At 39.8% G+C, this 22,623-nt stretch overlaps 1 protein-coding gene across 4 annotated transcripts in view; it reads left to right on the top strand.

Moving 5' to 3' along the window:
• BUB1 (BUB1 mitotic checkpoint serine/threonine kinase) overlaps positions 1 to 22,623 on the top strand; it is a 43,114-nt gene that overhangs the window by 14,425 nt on the left and 6,066 nt on the right. For all 4 annotated transcript variants that reach the window (XM_007470208.1, XM_007470210.1, XM_007470211.1 and 1 more), the window contains 10 exons: positions 253 to 509; positions 2,304 to 2,362; positions 3,678 to 3,806; positions 3,906 to 4,016; positions 4,756 to 4,855; positions 5,817 to 5,898; positions 6,874 to 7,048; positions 11,682 to 11,769; positions 15,439 to 15,674; positions 16,850 to 16,993. In XM_007470208.1, the coding sequence (XP_007470270.1) occupies positions 253 to 509; positions 2,304 to 2,362; positions 3,678 to 3,806; positions 3,906 to 4,016; positions 4,756 to 4,855; positions 5,817 to 5,898; positions 6,874 to 7,048; positions 11,682 to 11,769; positions 15,439 to 15,674; positions 16,850 to 16,993 (1,381 nt within the window). The remainder of the gene's footprint in view (positions 1 to 252; positions 510 to 2,303; positions 2,363 to 3,677; positions 3,807 to 3,905; positions 4,017 to 4,755; positions 4,856 to 5,816; positions 5,899 to 6,873; positions 7,049 to 11,681; positions 11,770 to 15,438; positions 15,675 to 16,849; positions 16,994 to 22,623) is intronic.

The raw sequence follows: 22,623 nt of genomic DNA, 5'->3' as shown, positions 1-22,623 counted from the left end.
GCTGGTATTTTAGTGGTTAGAAGTATGAGCTGCTGGTTGAGTGTGTGGTTAAGAAGCTACAGAAGCATCCACCGCGTAGAGTGGCCTTTGTTGTTGACTGTTCATTTCAGAATACTTGGAGGGGTAAGGAGCTGGCTCAGGAGGAAAGGAATCTACTGAAGAAGACAGGTGCCATTCTTTGAAAAGCTGTAATACCTAATTAGCAGTCTGGACCTCATGGCTTTGTTTTTGTTTGTTTGCTTACCATGAAAGGTCAGCCCAGCATGTATGGGGCCACACACAGGCTCCCCGCAGGAACTGAGAGCTCCGAGTCTTCCAGCTGTCCATCAGCAGACCTCAAAGAATGCAGGAGAGACACCCGGAGAGGCATCTGTTGTTCCTCTTATGGCAAATGCTGTCACCACTGCTTTGGTGTCCCCAGCCGTCACCCAGAGTGTAGCTCCCCAGGTTCCTTTGGCAGCCCAGCCAGTGACAGATGCCATGTTTACAGTGGCCAGCAAAGATGCCAGGTAAGCCAAAGGTAGCCCTAGAGATGATAGTGACGTGAATGGTGTCTGACGGCTTCTTTACGTGACCTGCAATATCAAGAGCAACGTGTAAATGATGGATGAGTCTTGTTTTTCAAAATAATTTTTAGATGGGCAGGTAGTGGGAGAAACAAGTTACCAAAACGTTAGCCCCAAATCTTCAGCCTCACTTATTGTTTCTTTTAGAGTATTTGTTTTACTTCATACTTCCCTCTTGAATTATAATTTTTCAATACACTGAAACTTAACAATCTTTTTGTAACTGAAGAATATACAGCTGTTAAACTGAAATTGCCTTTGCTTACTGGCTTTGACTGAACATATGTAGGGGTTCATTACAATCCAGATATGTAGGGGTTCATTACAATCCAGATAGTTCCTTGACATATATTCTTCTCATATTCCTTCTGTCTTTCCACTGGGAGCAGTTTGGGATTAATATCTGTTACACAATATGCCAAAATATGTCTATACACTGCTGTGGAGGTTTTTTCTCCAATTTTGAGGGATTTTCCTAGATTACAGAAATTACAGTTATTGTCACATTGCTTGTTTATATTTTCCTCTTCAGTCACTTTGATGTTCTTTTTTAAACGTAAAAATTTTATTGATCTATTGGAAAAGATAAAAGCTACAATATAACTCACACCCTCCCCTTGGGCTAAACCTCTTGGCACAGATTATGGTTCTTAAGTACTGGTTCTCCTCAATGTCCAAGGTTAACTTTTACCAATGATTTCTGCTGGAAATAAGATTTAAAGTGATCATGCTTTTTCAGCCACATTAGGACAATAATCCAGACCTGTGTCCTGTATCAAACCATGTATGTAAAAAGAGGACTGTTGTGTGGGGCTGTGACTTCATTAGTTCTTAGTAGTTAATTTACACAACAATAAGATGGTCACAACAGCAGCAATGACAGGCCCCCGGAGACACGGTTCAGCGTGTCTAGCTGAACCTTATAAAATTATGAAACTCTTTAACCTAATGAACATTCAGAGCGTCCAGAAGCCTTTCAGACTGACCCTGACCTTGGCCTAGGCAAGGGACTGAAAGTACCCCCCTCACACTCTCAGTGGCCTAGATGGCTGACCACGACAGAGAAAGGGCACCTTTCTCTGGTATCTCATATAAAACTCACGTTTTTATGACAGTTTAATGGGGATTTGTAAGATTAAAAGTGCTTTGCACTTTTTACTTTATACCCTCACAGGGTCCATTAAGGGAAGCAGTGTTAAATAGACAGATGAGGTCCACTATCACGACTGTACTTAAAATAAACTGTGATGTAAGTGTCTCACGTACCATTTTTTCCCCTCTTGATAACTGCTGAAGTCTAGAGGACAATGCACTGTGGCTACCTGCCCATCATGAGAGCGGTGGCCCCTGTGGCGAAGGCGCCAGCGCTTCCCCACGTCACAGCGCAGGAGAGTGGTGCCGGACGGCAGGCCTGGAGCTGGGGGTTAGCCCTTTAGCCTGTGTAATAAATGGGATCGTTTGAACCAGGGAAGCCCTTATCCTGCCCTACCTCATGTATGAATGATTATCGGGTGTTAAAATACAGAATCACTATGTCAAGCAAACGTGAATACCTGGCCTTTATCTGTAAGAGTTATTGTCCTCGAAAGGAAATGAAAGAAAACATAAAACATCTTATTCACTTACACTGTAGACCTAGGCAGTCCCATCTGTGTTTTAACAACAGGCTTATAATTGCTGACATTTTTTACTGTTCTTTCTTGAGAGTTAGTGTGTCTCAAGAGTTTTCTCTTCCAGGTGTATGAATAAAAGTACTCGTGAATTCAAGCCACAGAGTGGAGCAGAGATAAAAGAAGGTAATGTTTAACTATTGATATAATACATTGGTGTCTAAGCTGTTTGCCCAGACTCGTCCAGGTCACTCAAGGGTCTGTTTGGTGGCTGCAGTTCATGAAGGCTTCAGGCCTTAATGAACCTAGGTGTCAGCTTTCCCATTCTTAGAAGGCAGGGGTTAGTTAAACCCCAGACCATTTCAAATAAAGGTAGAAATTCACTTGACAGTCACATCTTCTTAGTTGGAATCCTTTGGAAACTTGATTTGTGAAAACTTTCCTATTAAATTTCTCAGCAGATTTTAATCTAAAACCAAAGTCATCTTTAATATGTTGTGAAGACGGAAAGGTGATTAAAAGTTTAATTAGGAGTGTTATACTTCTATTTGGTACTACTTTGTTAGAGGTATTTGCATAAAAGTAAGTTTTATAAATAAAATTAGACACCTGGATTGGGTCTTCATTCCCCCCACTCCTTCATGTACTGTGCCATCCTTTCCAATGACAGTTTAGTGGGAGCAGAGCTACTTGAAAAAAGCAGTGACACCTACATTTAACCAGGACCTAACTGAGCACTAGTAGAAATCAGGCACTGTTCTAGGAAGTGAGAGATGCAGTCGCGAACAGAAAGGACAGAAATCCCCACCCGCGAAGAGGGGGAAAGGAAGTGTGGCTGTTGGTGGGGGGGCAGGGGTTGAAATTTCAGGAGCAACTGGGAAAGACCCTCACAAAGAAGGTGATATCTGGGTAGAGACCTGACGGGGGAAGCGGCCCACACAGCCCTTGGAAACCTGGTTCAGGTGGAGGGAGCAGCAAGGGCAGAGCCCTCAGGCAGGAATATCCCTGAACTGTTTTGGAGCACAGCAGAGCGGCCAGTGGCCACAGGGAGCAGGGGAGGAGGAGGAAGGTGAGGTGGGAGCCGAGAGGCTCAGGCTGTGCGGGCCGTGTACGCCATGGTTTGCGCCCAGCTGAGGGAGATGGAAAGCCAATCCTAAGATATACAGTGTCACTATTAACTACTTCTGGGGTATAGTGGAGCAAAGAGGGCTATTTATGACCAGTCTGCTAATTTGATATGATCTTAGATCAAGCCACTGAATCTCTTTGAGCTTTTACTTCCTTTTCTGTAAACGGATACTTCTTGTCTTACCTACCTCGTGGGACTATTATAAAGAGAAAAATGAAAGATATGGAAGCATTATAGTAATGGAAGTCCTTAGTGAGGATTATCAAGAATAATAAAAATGTATAATAAGTATAATAAGTTTCTTAAATTGTGCCTTCTAAACTATTCTGATTTCTCTACTGATGCTGCATTTTGTCCCCATTTCTTTAATAGGGTGTGAAACACAGAAGGTTGTTAACACAAGTTCTTTTCACACAACTCCTAACACATCACTGGGACTGGTTCAGGCAACGCCATCCAAAGTGCAGCCGTCACCCACCGTGCACACAAAAGAAGCATTAGGTATGTAAGGCCTTTTGTTTGAACGTGTAGCATCTGACAACAAGTTAATGAAAGCTCTTTTGCAGCCATGTTTACCATTATTCTTTCTGTTCTTTTAAGGTTTCATCATGAATATGTTTCAGGCTCCTACACTTCCTGATGTTTCTGATGACAAAGATGAATGGCCATCTCTAGGTCAAAATGAAGATGCATTTGAAGCCCAGTTTCAAAGTAATAACAGATTGTTTAATAGCTACTAAGTGGATAGCGTTGTGGGTGATTGCCCACAGAAATAGCAAGGATTATACAAGAAGTGGTCCTGGCCTTGGTTAGCTTGTCACATAAGGGCATGGAGTTTGTGAAATAAAAAAATGCAGTGTTGTTTGGCAAGGTACTCAGTGTGTGCCCTAGACTTGGTTTGTTTCTTAAAAAATAAGAAATAGTGCTAAAGAAGGACAAAATCTGCATGGGTAGGAATGGCCAGGAAGGGCTGAGTAGTTGAGGAATACTTGAGCTTTGCCCAGCAGAGGAATGTTCGGGCTGGAGTGTTGGGAGCCAGGACTAGCCCACCTTTGTCTAGAGTCAGAGGATTTGTGCTGGAAGCCAGAGAGAAATCACGATGAAGTTAAATATAGAGCTAAGAGCTTAGTTCCTCCTTGTAGGAAAGCAAAAACATAGAGAGCTTTATTCAGTGTCAGTGACCATAGCAGTGTGTTAGGAGAACGGCAAACGCTGCCTTATGTGTGGCAGGAACTCGAGATCGGAGGCTTGCGTGCTAACCCTTGTGACCATAGTTAGTCCCTTCATGTCACTGCAGAGTGACTTACCTCATTGCCTAGTATTTCAAAAACTGACATCAGTTGTTTTCTGTAGCTCTTATTCCATTTTCTTATTTGTAGTTGAAGTTGCACCTAAAGGATAGTGTTTTTGGCCTTTTTTAATAATTAACTGCAATTTTTTACCCTTGCAGAAAATGCAACGTCTTCTGGGGCTTGGGGAGTCAATAAGATTATCTCTTCTCTGTCCTCTGCTTTTCCTGTGTTCGAAGATGGAAACAAAGAAAATTATGGGTAAAGAAATATCTGTTTAAGATAACACTGGGGGAGATGCATGTTGCCATAGTGACAGGGACAGTGCGGAGATCCCTCCAGGAGTCCAGGTGGTGAGCTGGTGAGAGAACAGGACCTGCCGATCAAATGGCCTGGGCCCCAGCCCCAGCTCTGCCACAGATGAGCCTTTTGACCACATGGCTAGGAGATTGCTGCTGAAGTTCTTTTCCAGATCTACAGAGTTCTGGGGGGTTACAAGAAAGTAGTCCTTCCATAACAAAAGTATTTGTTACAAAAGGAAACCGTATGGTTATAAATCAGGGAACCAAGGGATCCTATAGATTTGAAATTGTATTCGCTGTAAATGAATTCACCAGTACAGGTATCCATACCTGTTCTGTATATATTTGCAGGATTGATAAAGTAGAAAAGGAAGTGGCTTATATCGGGTCACACTGCAGAGAACATTTGTTTAAGGCTGAGCCCCATCAGGGTTGAGTAGGGTAGCACGAGGAAGTTTCACCATTAATAATTTAAACCGTGAAAGAGAGGTGTGAACTAAAGGTATCATGCTGTAGAAGAGATTCATGTTCTGTAGCTAGACCAAGCACTGGGAGTAAGAAATAGAACGTATGGCATCCATGCCATTCTGTTGGCCATGGCCCTAACTATTTTTTTGTCCTTAAAACTTAAAACTCAAAAAAAATAAAAATAAAATAATAATAAAAAAAAACTTAAAACTCAGTGCAATAGAAAGTTCTGTATTTTCCACCCTCGCTTAAGGAACTGTAGATCTACTTTTATATGCATAGTCAAGTTAATTCAACCTGTACTCAGTTTTGCTGTAAAAGTAAGAAATATGTGTATAAATATTAACTAAATAGGAAAAGGGGAGAGAATGTTTTTAACACTCTAACTTAAGTGGTAGAATTTTTTTCCTTAATATATTTTGCTGTTTGTAATTTTTCAAATCTTTCCTTAGATTACCACAGCCTAAAAATAAGCCCACAGGAGCCAGGACCTTTGGAGAACGCTCGATGTGGAGGTTCACTTCAAAACCAAATGTAAGTAAATCTCTGCTTCATCCATGAAATGGGTCCCGCAACCCTTTTCTTTTCATTTTGCCAAATGCTTGTGCCAGTCAAATGAGGTGGTGTATTTAAAAAACTGTGCTGAAAAAATAAAATATTATGTGAAAATTAAGTTTTATAGAACATTGTTCTATAATTATTTGCAAATCTATTATGCACCACACATTAAGATAGATACAGAACCTGAAAAATGAGTTTGATAATGATCCTTGCCCTCTGAGAGCCTTCCCTTTAGACAGGAGGAACCACTGGGGGCATATATATTTTTCCTAGACCTAAGAAGTTTAATACAGGCTATATGGGAACTCGGTATTATCTTTGTAATTCCTCTGTAAATCTAGACTTTTCAAATTAGAAAAAAAAAAAGTAGGGACTTGCCTGGTGGTCCGTGGTAAAGAATCCGCCTTAAAAGGCAGGGGACACGGGTTCAATCCCTGGTCAGGGAACTAAGATCCCACATGCCATGGGGCAACTGAGCTCGCGGGCCTCAACTAGACAGCCTGCGTGCCGCAAACTACAGAGTGCACGCGCCCTGGAGCCTGCGCACCACAACTAGAGAAGAGAAAACCCTCATGCCACAACTAGAGAGAAGCCTGTGTGCCACAGTGAAGATCCCGTGTGCCGCAGCTAAGACCTGATGCAACCAAAAATAAATAATAAAATGAATGATAAATCTTTAAAAAAAAAAAAGTAAAAATTGGTAAACAAAACGTGACTCTTGCATGTGATATAACCCCGCTGGAGTGTGTTAAAGATGAAGTGTCCCAGTTCTGGGGAAAAGAACAGACCCACGATATCCTTGGCTCTGTGTTAGCCAGGGGTTACATCCATTTCTTCGAAAAAATTAAAATTCCTCATTTTTTTGAATCTGAAAAAGTATTAATGTGTTAAATTTCATCTATGAAACAAGGAGATTGCTACTTTTCTTCCGTTCATCTTTCGTTGTAGGAAGTACCTCACACTGACGAGTTTTTGGATGATTCAACTGTGTGGGGTGTCCGCTGCAACAAAACCCTGGCTCCCAGTCCCAAGAGCCCGGGAGACTTTACGTCTGCTGCACAGCTGGCATCTACGCCCTTCCACAGACTTCCAGTGGATTCAGTGCACCCTCTAGAAGATAAAGGTGTGCCTTACACTATCTTAGTGTCTTCTGCCAACTTCAGTTCTTTTACTATTATAGTTTTCTTCTGGAAGATTTGAAAATCATAAAGAGGAAACTTAAAATCCATTCACTGTATTATTACATATATGGTTTTTGGTTTTGGCATAATGTCTTTCTAAAGTCTAGGTGCATTTTAAAAGTTTGATAACTTAGATTTTACGTAGAATGGGAGAAAAATCTATAGAAGCATTTAAAGGCAAAGATACAAAGTCCAACCCATTTGTATGGGATTATAGTTTTATTTCATGTTTTACAACAAACAAAATAGCTACTACAGACAGACTTGAATGTTAAAAATATGAACACTTTATTTTCTAATTTGATAAGAGTAACAGCAAATTTTAATCCTTGATATGTATCTACAAATTTTATTACTTTAGAGATGTAGCCAAGTACTGTACTCGGAAAATCATATTTAAAAATTTTTTAGTGATCTGATAAAACTCACAGATGGTCCTTATTTTCCCCAAACGTAACATTCTCATATCAAAGATCTTTATACATATGAACTGAAGCTTAATGAATAACACAGTTATTGAATACAGATAATTATTACCTATTACATACCATCCTGCAAAATAAATACAGGCATACCTTGTTTATTGCACTTTATTGCACTTTATTGCACTTCGCAGATACTGGATTTTTTTTAACAAATTGAAGGTGTGTGGCAGCCCTGTGTCAAGCAGCCCACTGGCACCATTTTTCCAGCAGCATTTACTCACTTTGTGTCACATTTTGGTAATTCTCGCAATATATCAAACTTTTCCTTATTGTTATATTTGTTATGGTGATCTGTTGTCAGTGGTCTTTGATGTTACTATTGGGACTGTTTTGGGGTGCCACGAACCTCACCCACGGCAGATGGTGAACTTAGTCAATGGTTGTTGTGTGTGTTCCCTGACTGCTCCACCCGCTGGTCATTCCCTGTCTTCCTCACTCTCCTCGGGCCTCCCTCTTCCCTGAGACACAACAATAGTGAAATTTAGGCCAGTTAATAACCCTACAGTGGCCTCTAAGTGTTCAAGTGAAAGGAAGAGTTGCATGTCTCTCACTTCCAATCCAAAGCTAGAAATGATTAAGCTTAGTGAGGAAGGCATGTCGAAAGTCCAGTTAGGCCAAAAGGTAGGCCTCTTTCACCATGTGGATGCAAAGGAAAAGTTCTTGAAGGGAATTAAATGTGCTACTCCAGTGAACATATAAATGATAAGAAAACAAAACAGCCTTATTGCTGATATGGATAAAGTTTGAGTGACCTGGATAGAAGATCAAAACAGCCACAACATCCCCTGAAGCCAGAGCCTAATCCAGAGCAAGGCCCTAACTCTCTTCAATTCTCTGAAGGCTGAGAGGTGAGGAAGCTGCAGAAGTAAAGTGTGAAGGTAGCAGAGGTTGGTTCGTGAGGTTTAAGGAAAGAAGGCATCTCCTTATCAAAAGTGCAAGGTGAAGCAGCAAGTGCTGATGCAGAAACTGCAGCAAGTTATCCAGAAGATCTGGCTAAGATCATTAATGAAGGTGGTTATACTAAACAGCAGGTTTTCAATGTAGATGAAACAGCCTTATATTGGAAGAAGATGCCATCTAGGACTTCCATAGCCAGAGAGGAGAAGTCAAGGTCTGACTATAAAGCTTCAAAGGACAAGGCTGACACTCTTGTTGGGGCTAATGCAGCTGATGATTTTAAGTTGAAACCAATGCTTGTTTACCATTCCAAAAGTCCTAGGGCCTTTAAGAATTATGCTTAATCTATTCTGGCTATTCTCTATAAATGGAGCAGCAAAACCAGATGACGGCAAATCTGTTTACAACATGGTTTACTGAATATTTTAAGTCCACTGTTAAGGCATACTGCTCAGAAGATTCCTTCCAAAATAGTACTGCTCGTTGACAATGGACCTGGTCATCCAAGAGCTCCGATGGTGATGTACAATGAGATTATTTTCATGCCTGCTAACACAGCATCCATTCTGCAGCCCATGGATCAAGGAGTAATTTAGACTTTCAAGTCTTATTATTTAAGAAATACATTTCAGGGACTTTCCTGGTGGTCCAGTGGTAAAGAATCTGCCTTCCAATGCAGGGGACGCAGGTTCGATCCCTGGTCAGGGAACTAAGATCCCATGTGCTGTGGGGCAACCAAGCCCGTGCGCCCCAACTAGAGAGATGCCCATATGCCACGACAAAGATCCTGCCTGCCACAACGAAGACCTGATGCAGCCTAAATAAATAATTTTTTTTTTAAAAAAAAGAAATACATTTCATAAGGCTATAGCTGCCATAGACAGTGATTCCTCTGATGAATCTGGGCAGTCAATTGAAAACCTTCTGGAAAGGATTCACCATTCTAGATGCCATTAAAAACATTTCTGATTCATAGGAAGAGGTCAAAATATCAACATTATCAGGAGTTTGGAAGAAGTTGATGCCAACCCTCATGGATGACTTTGAGGGGTTCAAGACTTTAGTGGAGGAAGTAACTGCAGATGTGGTGGAAATAGCAAGAGAACTAGAATTAGAAGTGGAGAGAAGGTGTGACTGAATTGCTGCAATTTCATGATAAAAATTTAATGGACAAGGAGTTGCTTCTCATGGATGAGCAAAGAAAGTGGTTTCCTGAGATGGAATCTACTCCTCGTGCAGATGCTGTGAAGATTATTTTGTTTTGTTTTGTTTTTTATTTTTTTTATTTTTTATTTTTATTGGAGTATAGTTGCTTTATGTGAAGATTGTCGAAATGACAACAAAGGATATAAAATACTACATAAACTGAGTTGATAAAGCAGCGGCAGAGTTTGAGAGGATTGACTCCAATTTTGAAAGAAGTTCTACCGTGGGTAAAATGCTGTCAAACAGCATTGCATGCTACAGAGAAATCGTTCATGAAAGAAAGAGTCAATCGATATGGCAAACTTCACTGTTGTCTTATTTTAAGAAACTGCCACGATGACCCCAGCCTTCAGCAGCCACCAGCCTGATGAGTCAGCAGCCACCAACATCGAGGCAAGACCCTCCACCAGTCGTAAAAGATTACGACTCCCTAAAGGCTCAGATGATGGTTCGCATTTTTTAGCAATTAACTGTTTTTTAATTGAGGTATTCACACTGTTTTTTTTAGACATAATGCTATTGCACACTTAAGACTTCAGTACAGTATAAACATAACTTCTGGGCTTCCCTGGTGGCGCAGTGGTTGAGAGTCCGCCTGCCGATGCAGGGGACATGGGTTCGTACCCTGGTCCGGGAGGATCCCACATGCCGCGGAGCGGCTGGGCCCGTGAGCCATGGCCGCTGAGCCTGCGCGTCCGGAGCCTGTGCTCTGCAACGGGAGAGGCCACAACAGTGAGAGGCCCACGTACCGCAAAACAAAAACAAAAAAACATCTATATGCACTGGGAAACCGAAAAATTTGTGTGACTCGCTTTATTGTGATGTTTGCTTTATTGCAGTAGTCTGGATACAAACCCACAATATCTCTGAAGTGTGCCTGTGCTATGAGATCTGGGACTGCTTTACCTTTTTCTGCTAATTTACTAGCCAAACACTGTCACTGCTGGCATTTTTTTTTTTTTTCAATAGCAGTTGTTCACTGAAGGAATAGTGAAAGAACTGCAAAAGAATTTCATTCCCCTGGATGAAAGCTTATTGTAATGTGAAGTCTGAGCCTATAGGCCTAAAAGTTTTTAACTAAGGAGTAAACGTTTTTTCTTACTGTGCTAACCAAATATATTTCTTTCCTGAATTTTAAAGGAGGATTTAGTTGAAACTTGGACAATTGCCAAATGCTATCACAGACTTGCTACTTTAATTCTAAAAATTTAAAGCTGTTTCAATTTGGAAAACCTAATCTGTTTAACAGTCAAGAGTCTTTCATAAAGTCAATATTGACCTTTCCTAGTGTATTTGCCACTTTGATTGTATAAATAGAAGCTAATATTCTAGTACTAAACAGTGTTAGCACCTGTTCAGTGAAGGAGTATCTGATGAAATTTAATCTAGTGTAATAGCTGGCTCTATATTGTATTAGTATCACTTGGTAGAAGTATGCTCTGTATTTCTTCCCTATCTAGTTTGTCTCTCCATAGATAGATTTCTTTTTTTAATTAAAGGGAGTGATAGTAAGTATTGCCAGGTTGCTTTCTGGTGTAAACCTCTGAGTCAGTTCAGTCAACTAAACGCTGACTAAATAAGGCAAGTTAGACTGAAAGACACCAAAATCTCCGCCCTCCACAAGCGTTTCAGCCTTTTATTCTCCATGACCTTGGCATCGGCTTCTCCTCAAACAGGGTGTGCGCACTGCCACCCATAACTTCCCGTGGTCTGGTCATCCTCCCACGGTGGACCTGCTGCTCTCTGGACTCTTTTCTCTTGAAGGATTGTATGGATTAGATGTATAAGGTTGAAATGCTCACATATAACGGTAGAATTTTTTTAAGTGATTTTTTTCCCCCGTTTTTTAAACATAGTACATTTTACCACGGAATACTATTTTGAAATTATAATGAAAGTCAGTGTAAAAAGGAATCCTGGACTTTATAACCATATAAAATCATATGTGTGTGTATAATGCCCATCTCTACTTTTCTGTATATTTCAGAAAATGTGGTAGCAGAACAGTACACCCATGTGACTTTGGATTCTTGTGAAAGAAACAAGATGGAACCCTTGAAAGAGAGAAAGTTCAGGTATTGTGTGGGTGCATGTGGTCCTGTCTCTCCCTTTTCGTTCTAGCTTGCTTTTTAAGCTGTAATGGAATACCTCATTCCAGCCCTTCTTTAAGGGCTGCCAGAGTTTTTATCAACTCAGAGCTTTAAGTCAGAAGGTACTGTCTGTACATATAAATACAATGACACTTGGTACATCAGGGCGGTGAGAGAAGCAGCTGGGGTAGCAGAGAATCCCTGGGGAAACTGTTCCTGTGACTGACTCCCACTGATTTGGGGAGCAGAACTGCAGATGCTCTTGCCAGCCAAAGACCGTGACATATAAAGACTATTGCAGAACTGAGCAAACACCTAATTGCTTCTGTATACCCATTATAATTGAGAAAATCAATAACTTCCTCTTTTTTTCTTCTTTTTGGCTGCGTTGGGTCTTCGTTGCTGCGCACAGACTTCCTTCATTGCAGCGCGTGGGCTTCTCATTGTGGTGACTTCTCTTGTTGCGGAGCACAGGCTCTAGGCACATGGGCTTCAGTAGTTGCAGCACGTGGGCTCAGTAGTTGTGGTGCGCGGGCTCTAGGGTGAGGGGGCTTCAGTAGTTGTGGTGCTCGGGCTTAGTTGCTCCGCGGCACGTGAGATCTTCCCAGACGAGGACTCGAACCCGTGTCCCCTGAATTGGCAGGCAGATTCTTAACCACTGCACCACCAGGGAAATCCTAATAACTTTCTTTTAAGAGGAAGAAGATAGAATGTTTAAGCCTCTTAGGTTCTGATGCAAAATGCAGACTTCCCATACATACACTAATGCTTTGCAGAAGTAAAATTCTGCCATATTTGAATAGTCTGGTGAATGTCATAGATGCTAAAAGTAGCTACAATCTTTTGAGTATTTATTATATTCCTGCACAGCATTTAACGCTTTTCATGTACTGCACCCTTTAACTAACCCTTATAATAACTTTAGTTGTAGGAACTATTCTTTTCCAGCATTATAGATGAGGAAACCAGATCCAGAGGGCTAAATAAAGGACCCGAAGCCATACGGCTTCTACTTTGCAGCCCTGGGATTTGAACCCCTATCTCTGATTTCAGAATCCTCGCTCTCACCACTAGGCTGTACTGCTTCTTATTATCAAAAACCTCTTCTTGAACTAAGACCCCAGTAAATAAATGATTGGATTAAAGGACATGAGCAGAACTTACAAAAGAAAAATTAATGAATAAACATGTAGAAAAGGGTTAACTCACTAGAAATAAAATTAATGCAAATTAAATAGGTTTTGCCTTTTAATTTAAAATTTTACTCAGTGGGCATAGTCTATTACTGCCCACCAGGAATCTTCCTTTGTGCAGCTAAACTTTTGATTCATAAGACTACCATAAACCACACTTGGCATAAGATTAACTTAGATGTATGTAGGACAAAAATCACTGTTGCCAGCAGGGTAATACTGTCCAAGAAACTGTGATATTCTCCCCAAACCAATACTCATAGTCTAGCCAGGAGGAAAACAAGAGAAAACCCAGGGCTTCCCTGGTGGCGCAGTGGTTGAGAGTCCGCCTGCCGATGCAGGGGGCGTGGGTTCGTGCCCCGGTCCGGGAGGATCCTGCGTGCCGCGGAGCGGCTGGGCCTGTGGGCCGTGGCTGCTGGGCCTGCGCGTCCGGAGCCCATGCTCCAGAACGGGAGAGGCCGAAGCAGTGAGAGGCCCGCGTACCACAACAACAACAACCAAAAAGAAACCCAAATTGAGGGACAGTATACAAAATAGCTGGCCAGTACTCCTCAAAACCGACAAGGTCTTAGGAAACTAGGAAAGACTAAAAAAGTGTCACAGAGAAGAGAGTAAGGAGGCTGACAACTAATGCAGCATGGTGTCCACGATTGGATCCTGGAGCAAACACGGGGCCTTGTGGAAATCCTGGCGAAATCCAAACGAGGTCTGGAGGTTAGTCAATAGTAATATGACAAAGGTTGGTTTATTGGTTTTGACAAGACAGGCACTTTAATGTGAGGTGGTAACACTAGAGGAAATTGGTGAGGAACATATGGGAATTCTCTTTTATCTCTGTGACATTTCTTTAAATCTAAATTCCAAAATTGGTTTATTATTTTAAAAATTCATGGTAGGAAAGTGCCTGTGTCAAGAAGTAAAAAATGCAACAGGAAGTTGCATGAATTCATTTGTATAAAAATACGTACTCGTGCATCTGTTTGTAGATATGTGGATCTAAAGGTGCAGAGAGAATATGTGTGTGGAGACGTATGTACTGTCCAAACTTGTTATTTGCATTGGTTCTTTTCTATAAAATCACTGCAAACACTGAATTGGCAAATACTGACCCATTGCTTCTAGGGGAAATACACAGTTAGGATCCTACAGGCTGTGGTCACAGCACTTTGTTTAAAGACACTTATTTAGGGCTTCCCTTGTGGCTCAGTGGTTAAGAATCTGCCTGCCAATGCAGGGGACACGGGTTCGAGCCCTGGTCTGGGAAGATCCCACGTGCCACAGAGCAACTAAGCCTGTGCGCCACAACTACTGAGCCTGCGATCTAGAGCCCGCAAGCCACAACTACTGAGCCCGCGTGCCACAACTACTGAAGTCCATGCGTCTAGAGCCCGTGCTCCACAACAAGAGAAGCCACCGCAGTGAGAAGCCCGCACACCGAAACAAAGAGTAGCCCCCACTCACCGCAACTAGAGAAAGCCCATGTGCAGCAACGATACCCAGCACAGCCAAAAAGAAATAAATAAAATAAATAAATTTATATTTTAAAAAAGACACTTATTTAATATATACTATTGATATATTAACATTGAACTCATGGCCAACAGCACTGTAACCCATGCCTGAACAAAACTTATCCAGCACATATTTTCTCCACAAGACACATCACAGCCTTCTTGCACTTAGGAACGCTAGACAGCACTTGAGCACTACACTTGGGGAACAGTTAAACAGCTAAATCACCAACTAAGAGCACAAAAATGCAAGAAAAAGAAACACCCCACATCGCTAACTATACTGTGAAAGGACACTTTACAGTATGAGCCGAAATGAGAAGGCAGAGCATCACCTTGCTCGACCTCACCTGGGAACATAAAGGTTGAGTGACTCAAATTTTTCATTGTTCTGCACATCTTGAGATGACAGCAAAAGCACCATGAGTGTTGTTTGGGGTAACAAATAAATATTTTCATGTAGGTGAATTCACAGGTATAGAATCCTTGAGGAATGAGGATCGACTGTGTGTGTGTGTGTGTGTGTGTGTATAGAAATGTACTGGTGTTCAGTTGTTGGACTATGGCTGACATTTTCTGTTTGTTTCAGTGTTATAAAAGAAGCCATTTTTGGAAGAAAATATTCAGTCCCTATTACGGTAGTGATGCTTAGAAGACAGCTTGAGAAAATAAACCCTTTCCTACCAACATCTCCTACTAAAGAATATCCAATGTGTCACCTCACCTATTTAATATATTACCACGTTTTTTATTTCTATTCATATTGTACGAGCTGTGTATCTGCATATATTTGTTTGTATGAAGAAAATGCTTTAATAAACTCTTTGTGAAGCAGTTTTGAAATCTCATTCCTAGAATGAAAAGGAAACTGTTTTGTGGGATTTTTATGTGTTCAAACCCAATAAAGCTTCTAATCATGTGTGTTTATCTTGTCCCTTTAACACATCCAGTCCGATAGAAGAGAAAAGCTCAGAACCAGCATTCCCCACAGATGTCTCTTCAGCATCCTTGCTCCGTCTGAGCCAACCTGCTGCAGCTGTGCTGACCAGCGAGGCGGAGTGGGGCCTCAAGGCCTGTAAACTCACAGACCCTGACTTTGCCCCTGCAGAGGATCCAGCAGACGCCAATGCCAGGTTCCAGGCAGAACCAATGCAGACAGGCTTGCTTGGGAATATCAACGCTCCAGGTGTGAACAGATGCTCATTCTTAATTGTTCCCTGAATAAGGACAATAACCTTAATCCTTAATAAGGACAATAAGCTGTTCCATGAAAGAAGCTCAAAGAGCAGGGCCTTGAATGCCGTTGAGTAGACACAAGTTCAGACAAACTTGCATGCTGTATCACTGAGCATACAACAGTAACATACTTGAAGGACTAATTAATTTGTTTTAATTTTAAAAGGTATCAAAATAACTACTGTTGGAAAAGAGAACTGGAATTGGAGGGCCCATTATGCCAGGCGTTTAATCTAATACTGTTATCCCCATTTTACGGAAAAGTAAACAGGCTCAGGGTTAAAGGACCCCACCCCTACCCCAGGGTTACACAGAAACAATCTTAACAGTGGACAAGAGCACAGACTCTGGAGATAGACTAGCTAGATTCTAATCCTAGCTCCCCCTCTTAGGCTGTCTTGTGATCTTGGCCAAGATTATTTCAATTCTCTGTGGCCCTGTTTTCTGTAAAGTGGAGGGGTTGGCAGTACCTACTTTAGGGTCTTACTGTTAGGACCAAGTGAGTTACTAAACATCAAGGGCTCAGAAAAGTGTCCCGTATCTGCTTAGCACTAGTAAATATCAGTCACGTTGGATTAGTCTTTGATAACTGCCACTAATAGAATTTTTTATAACATTCTAAATTGGGCAGAAACTTTTTTTTTCCCTTTAGAAACGGTTTCTCTTTGTGTCTTTGTGGACCCAAAGTATATCTCATACAGACAAATTGCACGTAGGTAGTATGTGTTAAAAGGCAGCGTGTTTTATAAATAGAAGTGGAAAGCAATTTAAAGAATACATATGTGATCATGTTAGAAGTAACTAATCTCCAAGTTTGCCTTTGAGACATGTACCCATAATTGTGTTAAAGGAAAAATATAGAATAGATGCCCTTGGTGTTAATTTCCTTTGTCCCAACTGAATATTGATTTAAATTTGTAGATCTAAAATGACAGATAATGAACTGTGCAGAAGTACCCATTTTGACTTTTGAAAATGGTTCTTTATTATTTGAATCAATGCTCTTTAAAGATAAGGCTTTTGAAAGCTTATTTAATGAATGTCTCCACTTGCTTTGTCTATGATTTATTTGGTAAAAGTCTTGGATACTGAATTCCTTTTCTTTTTTGTTCCTGTTCCTTTAAGACTTCACTGTTGAGAATCCCTGGGATGATGAGTTGATTGTCAAACTTTTATCCGGGCTTTCTAAACCAGTGAGTTCCTATCCAAATACTTATGAATGGCAATGTAAACTTCCAGCCATCAAACCCAAGACTGAATTTCAACTGGGTAAGAACCATATGGGTAATAAAACTTTAAACTCTTTTTTTCTCTGTGGGAAGTTGATGTTTATTCCTCCTGGCACCACCCTTACCCCTACCCCTCCACCCTCTCCTCCCACTTCCAGTAAAAAGTTTTATCTGTAGTATTAAGATGAGAACATCTTGTTAAGCCATGACTGTAGGATTCCAATCACTGTTGGGACTATAACTTATAAAGGCAATTTGGCAATATCTATCAAAATTTTAAATGCATATACTTTTAGACCCAGACATCCACTTTTAAGAATTTCCTGCAGATACACTTGGATATATTCAAAGTGAGGTGTGTGTAAAAGCAACAGATTGGAAATAACATAGGAATCTAAGGGGACTGCTTAAATAAATTATGGGACATCTCTACAGTAAACTACAGCTCACTCTGTGCAGTGAGGGAATGATCTCCAAAACATGCTGCTAAGTGAAAGGGTAGACTAGTGTTATATGCTGCTTTTTATTTCTTAAAAAGGGGCAAGATAATATATATTCATATTTGATAGTATTTCCAGAGAACACTTGAAGGGTGCTCAAAACTACTAAAAATGGTTAATTGTTAGTGGGAGGGGAAACAGGGTAGATGTGGATAACAATGGGAGCAAGACTTCTCATAATGTACTTTCCACACACACATAGATTCCCCTATTATTAACATCTTGCATCAGTTTGGTACATTTGTTAAAGTTGATGAGCCAATATTGATACATTATTATTAACTACAGTTCATAGTTTACATTAGGATTCATTCTTTGTGTTGTACATTCTGTGGGGTTTGACAGATGTGTAATGACATGCATCTGTCATTACAGTATCGTACAGAACAGTTTCCGTGCCCTAAACCCCTGCGCTTCATCTATCCATCCCTTCCTCCCTCTACCTGAAACCCTAGCAACCACTAATCTCCTACTGCCATCCCCACATAGTTGTAATCATTACAGTATATAGACTTTTCAGATTGGCTTCTTTTGCTTAGCAATATGCATTTAAGTTTCTTCCATGTCTGTTCACGGCTTGATAGCTCTTTTTTTTTCATCTCTGAGGAGTATTCCATTGTGGGAAGGTACTATAGTTTATTTATCCATTCACCTATTGAAGGATATCTTGGTTGCTTCCAAGTTTTGGCAATGATGAATAAAGCTGCTGTAAACATTCCTGTACAGTTTTTGTGTGGACGTAAGTTTTCAGTTCATTTAGGTAAGTACTAAGGAGTGTGATTGCTGGATTATATAGTTAAGGCTCTGTTTACTTTTGTAAGAAACTGCCAAACTGTCTTCCAATGGGGTTTGTACCATTTTGAATTCCCACAGCAATGAATGAGAATTCTGTTGCTCCACATTCTTGTCAGCATGTGGTATTGTCAGTGTTTGGGGTTTTAGCCATTCTAGTAGATGTGCAGTGGTATTTCACTATTGTCTTTAATTTGCAATTCTTTAATTATGTATGATGTTGGACATTTTTTCATATGTTTATTTGCCATCTGAGTATCTTCTTTCCTGAGATATATGTTCAGATCGTTTGCCCATTTTTCAGTCAGGTTTAGTTTTCTTATTAAAAGTTCATTGTATATTTTGGCTATACAGTGGTCCTTTATCAGTTGTTTTACAAAGATTTTCCCCCAGCCTCTGGCTTGTCTTTTCATTCTATTAGCTGTGTTTTTTGCGGAGTAGTTTTCAATTTTAGTCAAGTCCAGTTTATCACTTTTTTCCTTTCACGGATCATGCTTTTGGTGTTGTATCCAAGAGGTCATCAGCAAACCCAAGAATATCACCTAGATATTCTCCTATGTTATCTGCTAGGAATTTTGTAGTTTTGTGTTATATTCAGATGTATGAACCATTTTGAATTAACTTCTGTCAAAGGTATAAGATCTGTATCTAGATTCATTTTGCATGTTGATGTTCAGTTGTTCCATCACCATTTGTTGAAAAGACTATCTTTCCTGCATTGAATAGCCTTTACTCTTTAATTTTTTTATTTTTTTATTTTTATTTTTTTGCGGTACGCAGGCCTCTCACTGTTGTGGCCTCTCCCGTTGCGGAGCACAGGCTCCGGACGCGCAGGCTCAGCGGCCATGGCTTGTGGGATCCTCCCAGACCGGGGCATGAACCCGTGTCCCCTGCATCGGCAGGCGGACTCTCAACCACTGCGCCACCAGGAAAGCCCTAGCCTTTACTCTTTTGTCAGTGATCAATTGACTATATTTGTTTGCGTCTATTGCTGGGCTCTCTCCTCTGTTTCATTAATCTATTCGCCTATTCACCAATACCACACTGTCCTGATTTTGGTAGCTTTTATAGTAAGTCTTGATGTTGGGTAGTGTCGGTCCTCCAATTTGTTCTCCTTCAATACTGTGTTGGCTGTCTGATTCTTTTGCCTTTCCATATAAACTTTAGAATTAGTTTGTCATTATCCACAAAATGACTTGCTGGGATTTTGCTTGGTATTGCATTGAATCTATAGATCAAGTTTGGAAGAACTTCACAGTGCTGTGTCTTCCTATCTGTGTATATAGAATATCTCTCCATATATTTAGATTTTTTAATTTGTTTCATCAGAGTTTTATAGTTTTCCTCATGTAGACCTTGTACATTTTTTGTTACATTTATACTTAAATATTTCATTGGGGAGGGGGCGTTGCTAATGTAAATTGTATTGTGTTTTCAAATTCCACTTATTCATTTTTGGTACATGTGGCATAGAACTGTTCATAGTATTCCTTTATTATCCTTTTAATGTCCATAGGATCTGTAGTGATGCCCCCTCTTTCATTTCTGGTATTAGTAATATGTGTCCTCCCTAATTTTTCTTAGGTGGCCTGGCAGAAGCTTATCAATTTCATTGATATTTTCAAAGAACCAACTTTTTTTCCCACAGAACCAACTTTTGTTTTCATTGATTTCCTCTATTGATTTTCAGTTTTAAATTTTTTCATTTCTACTCTGATTCTTATTTTTTCTTTTCTTCTGCTTGCTTTGGATTTAATTTGCTCTTCTTTTTCCTGTTTTCTAAGGTGGAAACTAAGATTATTGATTTTAGATCTTCTTTTCTAACATATGCATTCAGTGCTATAAGTTTCTAATACTGCATCTTCCACATCTCACAATTTCAATAAATTATGTTTTCAAAGTGTGTTATTTAATCTCCAAGTTTTGGGGGACTTTCCAGCTATCCTTCTGTTATTGATTACCAGCTTAATTCCACTGTGATCTGAGTGCATACTTTGTATGATTTCTTTCTTTCTTTCTTTCTTTCTTTCTTTTTTTTTTTAATTTGGTGAAGTTGTATTTTATGGCCTAGAATGTGGTCTTTCTTGGTTACTGTTCCATGTAAGCTTGAAAAGAATGTATATTCCACTGTTGTTAAATTAAGTATTTCATGAATGTCTATTAGATCCAGTTGATTGGTAGTGGTGCTGTTCGGTTCAACCATGCCCTTAAGGATTTTCTGCCTGTTGGATCTGTCAATTGCTGATAGAGGGATGTAGAAATCTCCAACTGTAATAGTGAATTGATTTATTCTCCTTGCAAGTCTGTCAATTTTTGCCTATTTTGATGCTCTGTTCTTAGGCTCATACACATTAAGGATTGTTATGTCTTGGAGAACTGAGCCCTATATCATTATGTAATGCCTTTCTTTATCCTTGATAACTTTCCTTACTCTTAAGTCTGTTCTGTGTAAAATTAATATAGCTACACCAGCTTTCTGTTGATTAATGTTGGCGTGACATATCTTTCTCCATGCCTTTACTTTTATTTTTTCTGTGTCTTTATATTTAGGGTGTGTTTCTTGTAGACAACATATAGTTGGGTCTTGTATTTTTATCTCTTGTGATATAGTTGGATTAATATCTACTATATTTGTTACTGTTTTCTATTTATTACCCTTGTTCTTCATTTCCTTTTTTGTCTTTCACTCTCTTTCTGCCTTCTCTGGTTTTAATTATTTATGTGATTCTATTTTCTCTCTTCTCTTAGCATATCAATTATACTTCTTTCTTTACTTTTTTTAGTGGTTGCCCTAGAGTTTGCAATGTGCATTTACAAGTAATCCATGTCCACCTTCCAATAACACTATGCTGCTTCACAAATAGCACAAGTCCCTTATAGCAGAACGTTACCAATTCCTCCCTCCTCCCACTTATGGCATTACTCTCACTCATTTCACTTACCCACAGGCTGTGCTTACTGAACACATTGTTGCTATGATTATTTTGAACAGCTATCTGTTAGATCAATTAAGAATAAAAAATAAATAAATAAAAGATTTTACTTTATCTTCATTTATTCCTTCTCCTATACTTTTCTGATCTGAGTTTCTGACCTGTATCATCTTCCTTCCCTCTGAAGAACTTCTTTTTTTCTCTTTTATTAATTTTTATTAGAGTATAGTTGCTTTATAATGTTGTTAGTTTCTGCTGTACAGCAAAGTGAATCAGCTGTACGTATACATTATTGGGTTGGCCAGAAAGTTCGTTCGGGATTTTCCATACGATGTTACGGAACGAATGAACTTTTGGGCCAACCCAATATATCCCCTCTCTTTTGGATTTCCTTCCCATTTAGGTCACCACAGAGCATTGGGTAGAATTCCTTGTGCTATATGTTAGGTTCTCATTAGTTATCTATTTTATGCATGGTATCAATAGTGTGTATATGTCAATCGCAATCACAATTCATCCCACCCCCCAGAACTTCTTTTAACATGTCTTGCAAGGCAGGTTTACTGGTGACAGATTGCCTTAATTTTTGTTTGTCTAATGAAGTCTTTATTTCTTCTTCACTTTTGAAAGGGAAGAATTCTTGGTTTGTGGTTTTTTGGCTTTTTTTTTTTTTTCTTTCAACACTTACTCCACTCTCTTCTTGCTTGTATGGTTTCTGAAGAGAAGTCAGTGTGATTCTTATGCTTGCTCCTCTATAGGTAAGGTGGTTTTATTCCTCTGGTTTCTTTCAATATTTTCTCCTTGTCTGATTTTCTGCAGTTTGAACATGACATGCCTAGATGTAGCTTTTTGGTATTCTTCCTGCTTGGCGTTCTCTGAAATTCCTGGATCTGTGATTTGGTTTCTGTCATTGATTTTGGAAATTTCTCAGCCATTATTACCCCAGCTATGTCTTCTGTTCTCTTTTTCTTCTTCATCCTAGTGTCCCATTACACATTTGTTACCCCTTTGGTAGTTGTCCCATAGTTCTTGAACATTCTATCTTTTTCATTTTATTTTTCTCTTTGCATTTCAGTGTTGGAAGTTTCTGTTGGCATATTTGTCAAGCTCACAGTTTCTTTTTCCAGCCACATACAGCCTGTTGATGAGCCCATCAAAGAAATTCTTCATTTTGTCGCAGTCCTTTTTATTTCTAGCGTTTCCTTTTGATCCTTTCTCGGGGTTTGTATTTGTCTTCTTACGTTGCTCTTGTATTCTTGCATTTCGTTTACCTTTTTCATTACAGCTCTTAGCATATTAATCATAATTTTTTTTATTCCTGGTCTTATAATTCCAAAATCTTTTCTATATCTGTATCTGGCTCTGATACTTGCTCTGTCCTTTCAAGCTGTGTTTTTTGTCTTTTCTTATGCCTTGTAATTTTTGTTAGAAGCCAGTCCTGATAT

Source organism: Lipotes vexillifer, unplaced genomic scaffold (genome assembly GCF_000442215.2).
Source record: "Lipotes vexillifer unplaced genomic scaffold, Lipotes_vexillifer_v1.1 scaffold1139, whole genome shotgun sequence".
NCBI classification, from domain to species: Eukaryota; Metazoa; Chordata; class Mammalia; order Artiodactyla; family Lipotidae; genus Lipotes; species Lipotes vexillifer.
The sequence above is the reverse complement of the archived record's forward strand: the minus strand, read 5'-3'. Positions and strand labels throughout refer to the sequence as shown.